We start from the raw sequence: 15,044 nt of genomic DNA on the forward strand, positions 1-15,044 counted from the left end.
ATTTCCCTCCTAAAGAAAAGGTGAATCCTTCCTAATGTCAAATTCTACCATTGTCATGCTGAATTGAGTCTTTCTGTCCTGCAGTGCAAGTGGTCCAGGAAGGGATTCATCAGAACTCGATGGGCCCTGGCTGACTGGTAGGTCCCTACAGTGACACATCCCACCTCATCTGTGCTCTGCCCTGAATCATTACAACTGAATTGTGATTAGAGATGAAGATCTAACCATGTCAGTCATGTCTGGCTTCACCCATAAGCCTCAGTGGGCTGTGTGGTTATCATAGACAGCACAGACGGAGAGAGTGAGTTACATAGCTGAACCCTCTCCGGACAGTGTGCCACGGAAGCGAGCAGGGATTTGATTAGACATAATCACGTTAGTCAAGCAGCTGCATATGACAGATGACAAAAAACATTACATGCAATTGAACCTGTACGGGATGCATACAAACGCTGGCTTCCAGTGTGCAGAGCAGGGGATCGAGGGGAGGGTGGAAGACGGGGATTGTAATCTAATATAAGGATGACATGAGAACTAAAGAGCTGAAACAGTAAGCATTTAATAGGGGCATGGCGTTTGACAAGAGCAGCAGAGAGAGGGAGGCTGGTGAAGAATAGGGAGATCAGATCAGAGATAGAATAGATGGAGATAGCCAAAGCCATGCATGTATTCATTTGTTCAGGATGTCACTGCAGAATGAAAGCCCCTTGAGATAAGACCAATTCCTCTGGGTCGCCCTGCCTGACACCATGCTAACAAAACAACCAGGACTGATAGGATCAGCAGGGAAGTGTTCATCACTGTACATTGAGCTGTCTTGCTTTCCCCTGACAGCACAGATTGAAAGAAAGCAGCTTGTATGTAGTGAATTCTGCACGTGTATGTGGCATTTATTTGATCGCCCTTACAAGGAAAAAATCAGATAATGTGTACCAAGTCAGTCTAATTTTTACTGCCATCATTTAAAAGCTCATCTAATGCCTAGATTCACAAATATATCTCTCCCTGGGGATTCATTGTCATCACATTCAATTATAGGTCAACTGTAAAGTAATAGTCCGACACAATTCTTGTGTGCGAGACAGGGTTTCCGTTGCCGGTCAGCGTGTCCTGGTCAGTGTCCGGGACAAAATTGAGAAATTCCGGTCAAATATTATCAGAGTTTAATGAGTTTAAAAGCAATTGACAGAGACCACTGCTGAGCATCAGAAACCCAAAGCATTGGAATTTGACAATCCAGTGAAACTTAAATTGTGCTCATATTTACGGCATATTACGGCTGAAGAGAATAAAGAGGAAACCCTGCTGCAAGTGTTTGATTCCAAAACCTCATTAAAAATACATACAGTTAGCTTTGATCAGTGCTTAAGTTGCCTGTGATCACTGTGTTAAAAGATAAAGTCTTAATGCGGGTAATGAGTTCAATAAAAACACCTGTAATTTATTTACAAGCAAATGTCCTGGTTAAACAAGGTAACCACATTGAGTCTGTTCTTTCATCCCAGTGCCTTTGATCTGGTCAACATCCACCTTTTCCACGATGCTTCCAACTTGGTGGCCTGGGAGAAAAGCCCCTCTGTCTACACTGGGACCAGGCAGAAGGCGCTGGGCTACGTTTTAGACAGGTATTGTACATGCTTGGAACAACCTCTGTTTCTCTTAGTTTTTCATCCAAACTGTGTTTCTTGATGAGGTCAAACAAACATCCCTTTCTCCTGCAACCATAGATTTCTTTTCTTTGGACTGGAAATTGGATATGTACAAATGTAGTATATGCTACCCACAATCCAGTCCTGTCTGGCATGGCAAAACCTGTATTGATATTGTAATGGAGGCTTAGAGTGAGAGCGAGCAGGAGAGGTACAGCGGAGGAGATTTTGTCGGGATTCAGTGCTAGACCAGTGGGATTACATCTGTCTGTAAAAGTAGGGGGTCTTACTCACTACACGGTCTGTGAACTTCCAGCTCTCTTTTATCTGTTCTTTTTCTGTCCCTCTTTCTAACTCCTCCTTACTTTTCAGCACTTTCTGTTTTGTTTTTTTGGAGCGTAATCCTACAGTCATATTCGTTTTTGTCCTACCACTAGTAGGAAAACGGATGCAAGTATTCACTGATTGGGTATTTGGGAGTGTTGGACAAAGGTCTGCCTGTCCGACACTTTTGACCAATACAAAATGCTGGCCATATTGGCATGATATCAAAAGTCCCGGCCCCCTAGTGCCATCATCAGGTCAAAGTTTACCTTGAAAAAACACTTCTTATGGTCCACAAGAATTGTCTTGAAATGGTTTGGATTTACAAGAAACTTCCAATGGAGCACATTCACCCTCCCAGAGGATACATCCTTTCCATTTTGGACTCTCTATGAGCTCAGGCCCCGGGTCTGTTTGTCACCTTTGTACACTTTGCACACTAGTAGATGTTTCATAATCTAATACGCATATCGCCATGTCATTTGCACATTCGTGCTACCAAGGGGATCAACCCTTACAATAAATTTCGTATTTGGAATTATGCTGGCAAGGCTCTGGGAATCTTAATGGTAAAGATCTCTTCAGTCTGGACGGAGTGAAGCCAGCCACTATGCAAACAGGCCAGGCTATCCATTCATAGGCCACGCTAATGTGATTTATGGGATATCCATTTGCAGCGGAGCAGAATGAGAGAGTGCACGGTGCAACCCCTGCTCCCTACCTGGTCATGCTAACACAGAATAAAAGCCCTACTAGCTGCCTCGCAGCAGGTGACCTCCCATTCAGATGGCATCAGAATGCATGACATGGCTCCACTTTGAATAACTACATGCATATATGGGTGGCATACATTATCACCAGGCTCTCTGATGTGCATGAATTACGAGGCAGTATTCTCTACGAGGTCATATTTTACCTGTACTTCATTCTTGATTTGATGAAAGAATGTTCCGCCTTTAATGGACAGGGAAGGTGGAGTGTTTTAACAATATGGCAGCTTTTTGAATTTTTATTACGCTGTAACTTACCTGGATTTACTGGCATAATGACGTTTCAAAAGAACCTCTTGTTGTACTTGCATTTAAGACTTGAATTTCCTCTGCTTGCATCAGGCTTGTTTAGTTTATTTTCATCAGTTCCCTTGTAAATATACCTAAACAGCAGAGTCTCTGAGGGGATTGAATAGAAGTTGTGTTGGCTGAGTGGCAGTTTCCACGCTCCCTCTTTCTAAATCCCCTTGTGGTGTGAATGGTAACCCTGTTGTTACTTCTGGGCCATATCATTTAAAGGTTCTCTTTTTGACAGGGGTGGGGATGAGGGGTAAGTGGTGTGAGGCAAGTTGGTGGTGGGGAGGTCGTCATATGTTCCGGCTACCCTGGTATTCCTTGCTAGGGGTCTAGGGGTGGAATAGTGGTGGCATCGCGCCTCAGTCGCTCACTTTGGGGGAAGCCGTCGGGCGCAGATCCGGAGCACCGGAGTGAGAAAAAGCTGGCGGTGCAGAGGGAAGGGAGGAGGTGCACAAAGGGTGCTTGGGCTCTGTAAAGGGCAGTGAATAATGGGTTGGTCCTTTCACAGAGGCTGCTAACCTTTTGGCAGCCACCAGCAAACTCCATTCTCCTCTGCCGATCTGGGAGGACAATGTGCCCGGGCCGGGCTTTGAATGAAGCGCTACCACCAACAGTGTTCCCATTCAGCGGCTGGTTGGGAACCATCTTTTTGGCCATTGTCCTAACTCTGACTCCTACCCCCAGAAAGCAGAGCAGGAAAAGGGACAGGGGGAATATCTAAAGCCAAACTCCCCCTCCTTCCCTCTCCTCTCTCCACTCTCCCTCTCTGAGCTCTAATCTCTCATTGCGGAATGGGAGAGGAGAGGAGGGGGTCTGCTGAACAACACCACCAGCTGAGATCCATGAGGCAGCCGGCACAGGAGTCGGATCACACAGCAGTGCTGGGGACAGAGTTCTGCTGCCGGGGCATCAAACTTCAGCCTCCACCTTATCTGGGGCCCAGGCCTCATAATGCAGCTTATGGCCCATTGAGAAGACATCTGATAAGCCTTTTCCTCTGTGGCCCTTTTAACTGCTAAACGGTGTTTATCTCCAAAGTGCTTCAAGGCCTCGGGGGAACAATGCTGAGAAGGAACAGCGTTTAGCCAGCCAGACCTCACTATTGAGTCACATCAAAACAGCACTGCTCTGTAGCCTGCGTTGATGTGTGGGCCACTTCCATGAGAGCAAAGCAGAGCTCTGCTTGAAATGCATCCCCTGCTTGTTTTCCTGTGCTTTGAAAATGCACACATGTGCTCAGGGCTGCACCAAGCAGTATTTACCTTGTTGACTCAACTACACCTTGATGTGCAGAATCATTGTTTTAAATTATGTTTTAATTTTTTGTCCACTTAATGTAAAAAAAAACGTTTTTAAGAATAATTTAATTGGACATTTAAGGACGAGTATCAAAGTATCTGCCACTAACTGCCATTAAAGGGACAAGACGCCAATAATTTGTATGTCTTAAAAAGTTCTACTTATTTATTCACAAAACATCTGATAAAATGGAAGCGATGGTAAAACCCCTGGCCTCTCCAGAGGATGGAAAACATGTCTGCTCAATGAGCCCATGAAATGATAGCATGAGATAAAATCAACAGTTTTTTTTCTCTTCCTTAAAAAAAAATCCCTTTTGTGTATTGGAGTTTGTTTCTTTTTTCCAAGCCCCATTCAGAGTGGCTGGTCCGGTTCAGGGGAGAACAGTTTTACATTACAACTGTGAAATCCTGGCATAAAGGCGTCCTTTGTGGCGTGCCATTATTTTCACACAAATATAGTCCATTGTCACAGTGCTGAAGTTAATTTGATCAACATTGGGGACATTTAACTGTTTTGTTCGCTGAAAAGACTTGTTTCATGCTCATTTTCGGGGCATTGAAAAGCAATGATTGGCAGAAAAATAATGTTGCCGTTAACAATTCAAAGCAATTAGTTTCCCATGGGGAGGCAGTGGGCCGCACTGGCCACCACACAGCGATGCTTTGTCATTTTATGGACGGTCATCAGTCAACTGTCAGAGCGTCTCAAAGAGCCCTCCAATCTAAATGTTTCCCTTTAGGCTTTTCCCAGAACAACAGGCTGAAAGAGCAGAGAAAGGCCGGCTCGTTTCCAGCCAATAGACATGTTGAGCTGCAAGAGGGAGGACTGGATAATCACAGGGAGATCCTCCATAAAGCCAGAATGAATTTATTAAAGAGACTAGTGTGTGTGTGTGTGTGTGTGTGTGTGTGTGTGTGTTATCCTCAGTGCTCATATCTGTTGAGGCAGCTTTCCAAACTTCCATGTCATCCACATTTTGTTCCCCCACAATGTGCTTGCACATACAGCAGCTATATACAGTATGAATCACATTGTATAAGAAGATGACTGATTTGTGTGTGTGTGTGTGTGTGTGTGTGTGTGTGTGTGTGTGTGTGTGTGTGTGTGTGTGTGTGTGTGTGTGTGTGTGTGTGTGTGTGTGTGTGTGTGTGTGTGTGTGTGTGTGTGTGTGTGTGTGTGTGTGTGTGTGTGGTGTCACTGTGTGACTCTGAACTGCCTTCTCACCCTGGGAGGCCTGCAGGAGCAGAGGTTAATCTTCCCCAGTGTCTCTCTGCCCACAGTGGACCTGTTTATTTCTCTCTCTCACACACACACACACACACACACACGCACCGTGCTCCAGCAATCCCTGAGAGAGGGTCGGGGGGATATATAGAGATGGAGAAATCTTTCTCCAGCACCTGAAAAGAACTTTGAATGTTCCCCTCCCCCAATGTCTCCCCTTTCATACAACCCAGATTACATAAAAGTTGGGATGCTGTGTATAACGTATATAAAATTGGAATACAATAATTTACAAAGGAGCTGTGTTACCGACAACAATTATATGGACTGTTCCTGAACCCATGCAATAATGTCCTTTCTACAATCATGCATTTCACAAAGTGGTAAATCACGCCCTATCCTTGAAGATGCCCCTTCCATACCCAATCATGATACTATCACCTGTTACCACCTGTTTACCTGTGGACTGTTTCGAACAGGCTTTTTTTTAAGATGTGTTGGTAACAGCTTTGCTATCAGTGTCTTGTATTATTTTTGACCTGTTTGACCATGTAGTCAACCAGAATTGACATGAAATTGTCGTGTTTGCCAGTGGTCAGATGTCAGTATTTTGTTGATGATCTAATGTCGTCATGTCGTTCTAATTACTTCTTGTGTTTAGTCAGCTAGTACTGGCTTTGCCAAATTCAACTTCCATGGGATCCCAAATTAAAATTTTCTGTTGGGCCCCTATTGTGTTCATGTTGCCATCAAATGCTATAAATGGCTAACCTGGTGTTGTCACACAGAACCATCTGAGAAGTTGCACATGAACAGTGTTTGGAAAAGGATAAGCTCTTACAAAAAACACAAAACAGGTGATTGGATGAACATCAAACATAGATTCTCCGTGATCTCGTAAAACCAGTTTATGTTGTACCTTAGTGATGAAAGTACTGTAAAAAATTTGCAAGTAATCTAATTACTATAAAAAAACATGTGACACACAAAGAACCTGGGGTGTTTGGGCCCCTGGATGTCCCCAGGAGGGCAGCTGCTTGGCAGGTAATCCAGTCCTGAGAACAGGTGGTCTTATATGATATGATCTAGAAATTATAGACTCCTCGTCCATTTTTGACACAGTTCAATGGAATAAAAGCAGCCATAAACACTTCTCAGTCACAGAAAGTTTTCTTGTGTTGGCTCCACCTTTACTCATTGGTGTTTCCCCTTATTTGAGATTGTGATGACTTTGCTGTTGGCTTGGGTTGACTTATCTTTTAACCTCTGCATGACCGCGGCAACATCCTCGCACCCCCTCAGCACCCTGTCTTTCCTGCATGGTGTTCTTGGTGGGGTGGGCGTCACTGAGGAGCCAGGGTGCTAACAGGGGGACGAGGGAAAGGCTGTCCTGCTGTGTCAAAGGTCCTGTCAGGGGCCACCCCTGCCTTATTCAGAAAGACGTCACCCAGCACATTCTTCACAATGTTAACATTCTCCCAAATTCTCAACATTTACTTACAATGGATGACTGCCCTCAGCCCAGCTATTGTGTGCAAAGTTGAATCTGAACGGCCAACTTATGGTAAGTCATCTTGTCAATATAATCATGACATGGCCCCCCGTTGCACCCTCATAATCCCATATAGACTGTCTATTATGGCTCAGTTTAGCTGTCAATCACAGCGTGTAATCTGGCAAGGAGTCAGAGAGGGATTGAGGCTGCTGTGAAGGAGAGGGATTTATAAGCAGACAGGTGTTGTGTGTGTTATTTCGGTACACTTGAGTCTTATCTGTGAGATTCAGATGCTGTCTCATCTTCGGTGCAAGAGCCTCTTGGGCGTCTTTGGCACAGGTGGGGTTTTTTTTCACTTCTATGGAAACATGTTTGTGTGTGAGAGAAAAGTAGAATCAGAAGGAGAGAATGTGCTGTGGTCGCTTTGTGCTGGTGGTTTAAGGAGCCTGGGAGCAGAGTCAGGGGCCATGTTATAAATTAGTGTCTGACCCCTGTCTTTGTGTGGCCCTAGGAAGGCCTGACGAAGGCCCCAGCCCCAAACCTCAGTGAGAACGGCTCTTGTGAAGAGCCTCTTTCAGGGGTGTCACTGTGCGATGAATTGGCCAGCAGAAGCATGTTTATAGACTGTGTAAAGGAGTGCGTCTTTGTGGGAGAATGTCACTGACACTGTTACAGTTTGCCTGAATGAACTGTGATGACGAGGCTAATGGGGGCCCCCGCTGAGGGTGAGGGTCAGCGAGGGGGGCCCCCCAAGCTCGGGACCCCCCACCCTCAGGCCCTTTTCACGCCCAGTAGCTGTAGCTAATGTTGCAATTCTTCGTTTCCCCGACAAAGGCCAAGAAAAAAGTCAACTTTCACACCAGCGGGTCACCATGAGTGCTTTAGGAAATGATCGTGTAAACAGAGTGTTACCTTCTGACCTGTGGCTGATACCTTGGAGCGGCAGACAAAACAGCCAGGCTGCGGGTATTAGACATGGCTGTTAGTGGGATAAAGCTACAGCACATAGAGGAGGATGAGCTCCAGGCTCCAGAAACACAGTGCAATCTCACTTTTTATCTCCCCAACTCACTTTTACCCAGTCTTTATTCTCCTTGGAGGCTTCTTCCACATCCATCTTTCAACCCATTTTCTTCTCTCTTTAATCTATTTTTAGCCATTATCTGATCTGCACATGTTCATATTACTGACTGAAACAAAGTAAAACAGAGTTTGATTTTCTTTTGCTTATATTCTTCACTCACAACAGCATGTGTGGTAAATTCTCTATTAGCACAAGGAATACATGAGTTCCCACGCCTGTAACAACTGCATTGACGCCTGTGTACAGCCGTTTTACTGCCCTCCATTCAAGCCAGTAGGATAAACTGGCCACCAACCCTGTTTGAATAGCGCTGAGTCTCTTAGCACCAGGATGTCATGTCATTAATGACATGAGTCCCAGTTTGAGTGTGTATATGAGCTACTGCGCATGCATACAAGTGTAGTCTATATATAGCTTTTGGCATGTGATTGCTTGCATAGTTTGATCAAGTGTTTATTTCTCAATTCGTCCATACGTCATTTTTTGACAAATCGGGAATGAGACTCAAAAATCAACTTTCTTACAAATCGGACCTTTAATGTTTGTTAGAAAGCTCTTCAGTTCAATGCTTTTGATCACAAGAATAAGAGAACTTTTTACAGAACATTTTATAAACTTGAATAAATAAACTTCAGTTAGTTACCCAATGAGGATTTTCCTTCACTGCAACTACGGATATTGACACGTTATACTCGGATGATGCTCATACTCAAAAAACTACATAATATTGTTGGTACCTGATAATTGTTTCAACCAATTCAACCAACCTCAGAATCTTATCCACGGTGACATGCAGTGAGCGGTGAAGATGGATCCTAATTATTATTATGAAGTGAAACTTCTGTTTACTGATCTGAATTTTATCTTAAGCTGGGATGATGGTTTATGATATCAATACCTTTAGATAAGTCATATGTCAATGTGCATGTAACGTCACTGTTTGTTAGGGTTGGCATGGCATATGAAACATCCACTAGTGTCAGTAGACACACCTGTAAGACCTGTCAAGTGTCAATCAAGGCTCAAAAAGTTACATGGCATGATTTACTGGTTCCAGATTCTCAAATGTGATGATTTGTTGCTTTTTTATGACAGTAAACTGAATATTTTTGGACCACAGGATGGATAAAAAAAATATCTGAAGATGTCAAATTGCGATCTGGGAAACAGCAATGAGCCAGACAATTGATTTATTACTTGAGAAAATAAGTGTTATGTGCAGCTCAAATTGCAACTCTACACTATCCATATAACGGATAAAAGTGGAAGATCTTATTTACACGCAGTTTTCATTTATTCCTGTGTAACTGCGCAAAAGAATGAAGCAGATATCCATCATACAGATGTGACAGTCTTTGAAATTAATACATCAGTTATTTTAGAGATGAAATTGGAGATGCTGTTCCCATCTTTCTGTTGACCCCTCATGAAAATCCTATGGGGTGGAAAGATGATCTAGTTTCTGTTTAATATAATGGGATGTCAAAGTTACATACTCTCTATTTAATATAATAGCTGTGTTCCCCCGCCTCCTTACTCCAGTCACCTTCGCCTCGCTGCCACCCCCTGTCTCTGCTTCATAGAGAAGAAAGCGGCCATGCTTTACGACAGCCGCCCAGAGCAGAGACCCACCACTAAGAAGAGGCTCCTTCTCTCTTTACGGCCCCATAAATATATTGTTATCTGGGCCTGGGAAGTCCACGGTGAGATTTATCCACACAGTTAGTGGAGATAGCGAGCCAAGCATCCTGAATCATTAATTACACAAGAGGGTGCGCTACGTCCACCTTAATTTCCTATCTCTGCTCTGTAGAGAGCCACTTTTAAGTAGGTGATGAGGCATAGGAGTTAATTATATGTCGCTTAGGTGCATTTTTTTTTTTTTAAAGCACTGGGATGCTGGCTCTGTGTTGAGGTTCTGGAGGTTTGGAAGTAGTCCATGACAGAGAGGATCTATTCTCAATTAATCCTTTGACATTATAATCACAGCTTTTCAAAAGCGATGGATGCATTGCATTAAAAACATTTGTGAGACAAGACAATAAAATACTCCAGTATAGTCAATAGTCACTTAAGTTAAGTCTGTCTGAACCCATGATCTAAATCTATAAGCTAAATCTACAGAGTTAGCTAACCATGTCACTCACCGCAAGGTACAGGACTTACATGGGAAATATCTTCAGGATCTCTTCTGGGTTAAGCGGACTGAACTTTCTCTTTGACCAATTCAGTAAAGTGAATTTTCTTTGCCATCAAAGCAAATTATCAAGGAAATTGCCAAGTTGTATTAAGTTAATACTGGTGTCAGCTGAGGATAAATAGTTTGATCTCAAAGTATATTTATTTACTTTGAGATCAAAAGTAATCTCTTGCGTGCATTCAGAAACACGCAGAGCAGACAAGTCCCAAAGGATGAACATAACTGTGTGCAGGTATGATGTCGCCTCTGAGCAGTGTTACCAGATTGAGCAAGTTTTTAAATACATTAAAAAATACAGTATATGAAAAAGACATTCGAAAATTATATACATAAGCTATGCGAACACTCAGGACAACTTAGATAGAGAAAAATGTTTTAATTAATTCTGCTGAGAGAAGACATTAGTTACCATAATTACCAACCACCCTTGACAGTGTTTTTTTTTTTTTTTTTACAAATCCGTATTTTCATTGAAACAGAAACCTCAATGTAACATCATTATTTATTTGGCTTTTTGATATTATGGTATTGTGTACATACTCCTCTCTTTCATCCTCATTCTTGCACTCTGTCTTTCTGTCTCGCTGTCTAAATTTTTACGTTTTTTCAGGTTTGAATCTCAGTCATTCCGCACCTTTTGTTCAGAATTAAGACTGCAAGCTGTATAAACACCTATACATTCTCCCCATACAAGTCCTTCAATCCTTATCTTCTGTTTCTCTAGAAAATGTGAAGTGTTTCTATAATTTAACCTATCTGACCCATCCTTACATCTGTACCCTGTGTACTCTGTGATAAATCATTAATGCTGTAAAACTCCACCAAAAGATTGTGTCAGACCACACAAAACAGTTACTGCCCCTGCTCCGTTAAGGTGCAAATGTTCTCATCAAAGTGTTGAGACCACCAGGTGGTGCTGTGGCCTTCATGAACTAAACACCCTGAGGTCAGGGGACTCATCAAGTGACAGCTTGAATAGTTTCTGACAACCGATGGTCATGTTCGTCAAGATTGTGGTTTTCAGGATCTTTTGCGTGTAAATGAATTTCAAAAACTAGAGGCAATCCAGGCACTTGACACATGAAAATGTGTCAAATGAGGAAGGAAATATTAAAAATCCTTTATTATACTGGCTAAACAATTTAAAAAAGGTAAATTATAATCATGTTTGGAACCCTGTAGAAGACCTTGTGGTCGAACATGTTACCTTTTTAATATTTTGCCTTGTATAACGATTTATACTACTAAAGCCACTAATAAAGGCTTTTTAATATTTCCTACATTTTCTTATATATTTTGAGTGCCAGGATTACCTCTTTTTCCTGTTTTCAAAGAGTACCTGACACAACTTTTATCCACGTTGTATGACACATAACAACCAATCATTTCCTTTCTTTATTTAAAATGTATGAAAATCACATTTTAAGCTGCCAGAGAGGCTTTGATTGTGTTTAAAACATCCCACTGACAAGTTGTCGTCATGTTTTTCAGGATCACGGACCAGCGGTTTGAGAGGTTGCCGTATTATGTCTTTGGCGACTTCAACTTCAGGTTGGACTCGAAGCAGGTTATTGAGGTGAGTGTTTTTGTCTTACACCTGACGAATTAGTAAAGGACGGCTAATTGTATTGATTATCTGTGTGAAATTTGTTGCTGATAAACTATAAACATATGTGGTTAAACATTATCAGAGTAATATAAAGTGTGTGTGTGTGAGTGTGTTTGTGTATATTAGAGAGAGACTGCAATCTAGTAAAAGTGGTTTTAGTAGCCCACTGTCTCTTCAGAGTTATGACTCATTAAACGCTTCACTGTTGCTGGCCCAGCTGTGTTTGCCAACCAAGCCTCCAAGTGCATTGTTATGTTATGGTGCCATTCACTGCTCTTTCTCTCCCCCTTCCTCTCCTTCTCCCTCCCTCCCTTCTTTCTTCCTCCTCCTCCTCCCCTCCTTTTCTTGGTGCAAATGAGGCCAGTGAGAGCCAAGGTAGTGCACTCATTCAGCCTCCTCCATGAGGAGATGGGGGGCTTAGTGGCATAACAAGTCATAAAGGCCCACCGCAGACAGTGGTGTCCTGTGATAACAGAGTGGGAGAGCCACTTGTTGGCCGATCCTCTCCCTCCTATCCGGCACAATGGCCCTCGAATCAGTGGGCCTGTTCAAGGTGTGGGCATTGTCCGTTCCGACCAGAAGCCCATTCAGGGGAGAAGGGAAGAGGAGGGAAGACTTTCTGAATGGACGGGTTTTGCTCAAATGACTTAGGAAGGACTTCACTCTGTGTGGCACACAAGAGACACCTTTTGTAGTTTAATCATCCAGCCACTAGGGGGGCAGTGAATCACCACCCCCCTCTAAGTGGAATCAGCAATCTATCAGGGGCATTGATTGATTGCCTCAAAGTTTATGCAGTACATTTAATTTTGGCTCTGTAATTAGGTCACATTAACTGCCTGATCATGTGAGCATGTGTTGCTTTGGAGATAATAAATCCAAGTAGAACAGCAGATGAGCAAACACTGAGGCTATTCAGAAGTCAACTTTTATGCAATTGAATGCCACCTGACACACATTAAGGTCACCACAGAGATTTTTTGTCAATGATCAGCTGTTTTTTATCTGATCAGCATTGCTGTGATAAAACATACAGTGTTGTAGACATTACAATTTGTTAAAAAATGTGGCAGCACTTTGATAACCATCATCATTAATAAATGGTGAATTTATAGTAAATTAAACTTAAGTAACAAGTCATTTGACTTTTGAACATTGGAACGCTTTATAAACCATTTATTAAGAAATTGTTTGTAAAGTTGCAACCAGTGTACTAAAAAGATTAAAGATAATATTACTCTGGTAAAAAAGGAAAGTCGGTCATATAAATAGCACTTGAGTAATAGTCTTCAAGTATAAGTTAAAGTGAATTATAGGTTTGTTAAGAAACATTTTTAACTAAAGTTTAATTAACTATAAATTTACCATGTATTAATGATGGTTATTACAGAACGTTACCAAAAAAGTTAGTTGTCTTTTTAAGAAAGGTACGTTGTTTTAATTCTTGTACCAGCAGGAGACATGGATGCATTAATCTGCAAGCATCCACTCAAACAAAGTCAGATGAGATGATTTCAGTGTTTATCCTCTATAGCTAATCTAGATAACTCTCTCCTCATGTTTCCTGTCATGTCCGTGCTGCTCTGTGGTAGGTAAGCACTCACCCTCCCCATGTCTCTACCACTCTGAAATGCTGTTTGAGTGCAGTAGGGGTCACGACCCCTTTTCCAGGGATGTGTTAGGCCCACATCCCTGGTGTGTCCATCTCTGCCCCCTCTCTCCTCCACACTGCTCTTTTCTTATGCACCTTGGCCCCCATTCACATACACATTCACATCCAGAGCGAATACACACACACACAAATACACACACTCAAACCAATTTGTTAGGCTAAATGAATCAGATTGATTCACCCCATTTAGAGGGGTGTGGCAGCAATGTAGGGGGGCCTTTTAGACTTCCCCTCAGGAAGTTAGAGCTGTGGGCTGTGGCATAAACCACTCAAACACACACCACACACACCTAGACATTTTCCCTCCAGCTTAATGAGAGGTCCTCAAACATACCGAGCATTTAATGGGGACAACAGAAAAGGCTGGTGATGTCATCTGTGAGAAATGCGTCGTTAGAGGGGCAGGACTGCCTCATATAAAGCCGTCCTGTGCAGTGGTCAACCTGTCTGATTTAACAGTGACCTGTGCGTTAGTGGCAGGGAGAGCTGTGATATCACCAATAAACAAATGGCTTGCAACCTTAGCACAGGGTGTAACTCACAGCCGGGCGGCCGTTTTTAGCCCTTTAATGACAATTAATGTCAACAGGACAATTAGTGCACATCCAGTGAAGTGCTTAACTGTAGATGGGCTGGTGGTGGATCGATCGTCCATACTTATCTGAAGATTGATTCGGACACAGAGAGGCCGGCTCTTATTCTCACCGTCTGAGTCTCATTTTTTGCTTTCTCACTCTTCTCTCTCCACTTTAAATCGATAGGAAATGGCCCAAAAAAGCTGCAGATGAATATATATTTTTGTTCTGTTGAGTGGACAAAATTATCCCAAAATTAAACTGCTTGCCTTTTGATTTGTTGAACACCAGAGAGCACCCAGGGGGGTCACTAGGCCTCACTTTGGGAGTCATTGGATCAGAAAATACTCCAGTAAATTTCTCCCCAGCTGCACGCTACACCACTTCTCTCTTCTTCTCTGTCTCTGCTCCATTGTGGGTGACTAGACTGTGGACAACCACTAGCCACTCCCCTGTCACCCATCCTGCCTTGTGGGTGGGTGGAAGTGATGGGGGGGGGGGTATTTTAGGATGTATCCATGTGTGTACAGAAAAGGAGGTGGGTTTGGAAGGGGGTGGGTTTGTTATTGTCACAGGGCAAATTCCAGGTGGCAAATTCCTGGCATGCTTGCGCGGCAGGATCAGTAACCAAAGGCCCGCTGCAGCCCCCCTTCTGCCCGGTCCGGGCAACCCCATTAATTGTGTCCGACAGAGGGAATTGGTTTCAATTGACCCCCATTCAGCAGCCCTTTGACTGGCAGACAAAGGACACAGCCACGTGGAGACTAATGCTAGGGCTGAGCAGCCTGGAGGTGGTCCAATCCTCACCAACCATCTCCCTCCTCTCCCATGGGTCTGATCATG

General features: G+C 43.1%; 1 protein-coding gene across 2 annotated transcripts in view; it reads left to right on the forward strand.

Moving 5' to 3' along the window:
- The window catches only part of inpp5a (inositol polyphosphate-5-phosphatase A), a 148,234-nt gene that overhangs the window by 93,941 nt on the left and 39,249 nt on the right, over positions 1–15,044 (forward strand). For both annotated transcript variants that reach the window (XM_084376049.1, XM_084376048.1), the window contains exons 7-9: positions 85–137; positions 1,506–1,625; positions 11,837–11,921. In XM_084376049.1, coding sequence (XP_084232175.1) covers positions 85–137; positions 1,506–1,625; positions 11,837–11,921 — 258 coding nt within the window. The remainder of the gene's footprint in view (positions 1–84; positions 138–1,505; positions 1,626–11,836; positions 11,922–15,044) is intronic.

This window comes from Pagrus pagrus (assembly GCF_965226575.1).
Source record: "Pagrus pagrus genome assembly, chromosome: 15".
NCBI classification, from domain to species: domain Eukaryota; kingdom Metazoa; phylum Chordata; class Actinopteri; order Spariformes; family Sparidae; genus Pagrus; species Pagrus pagrus.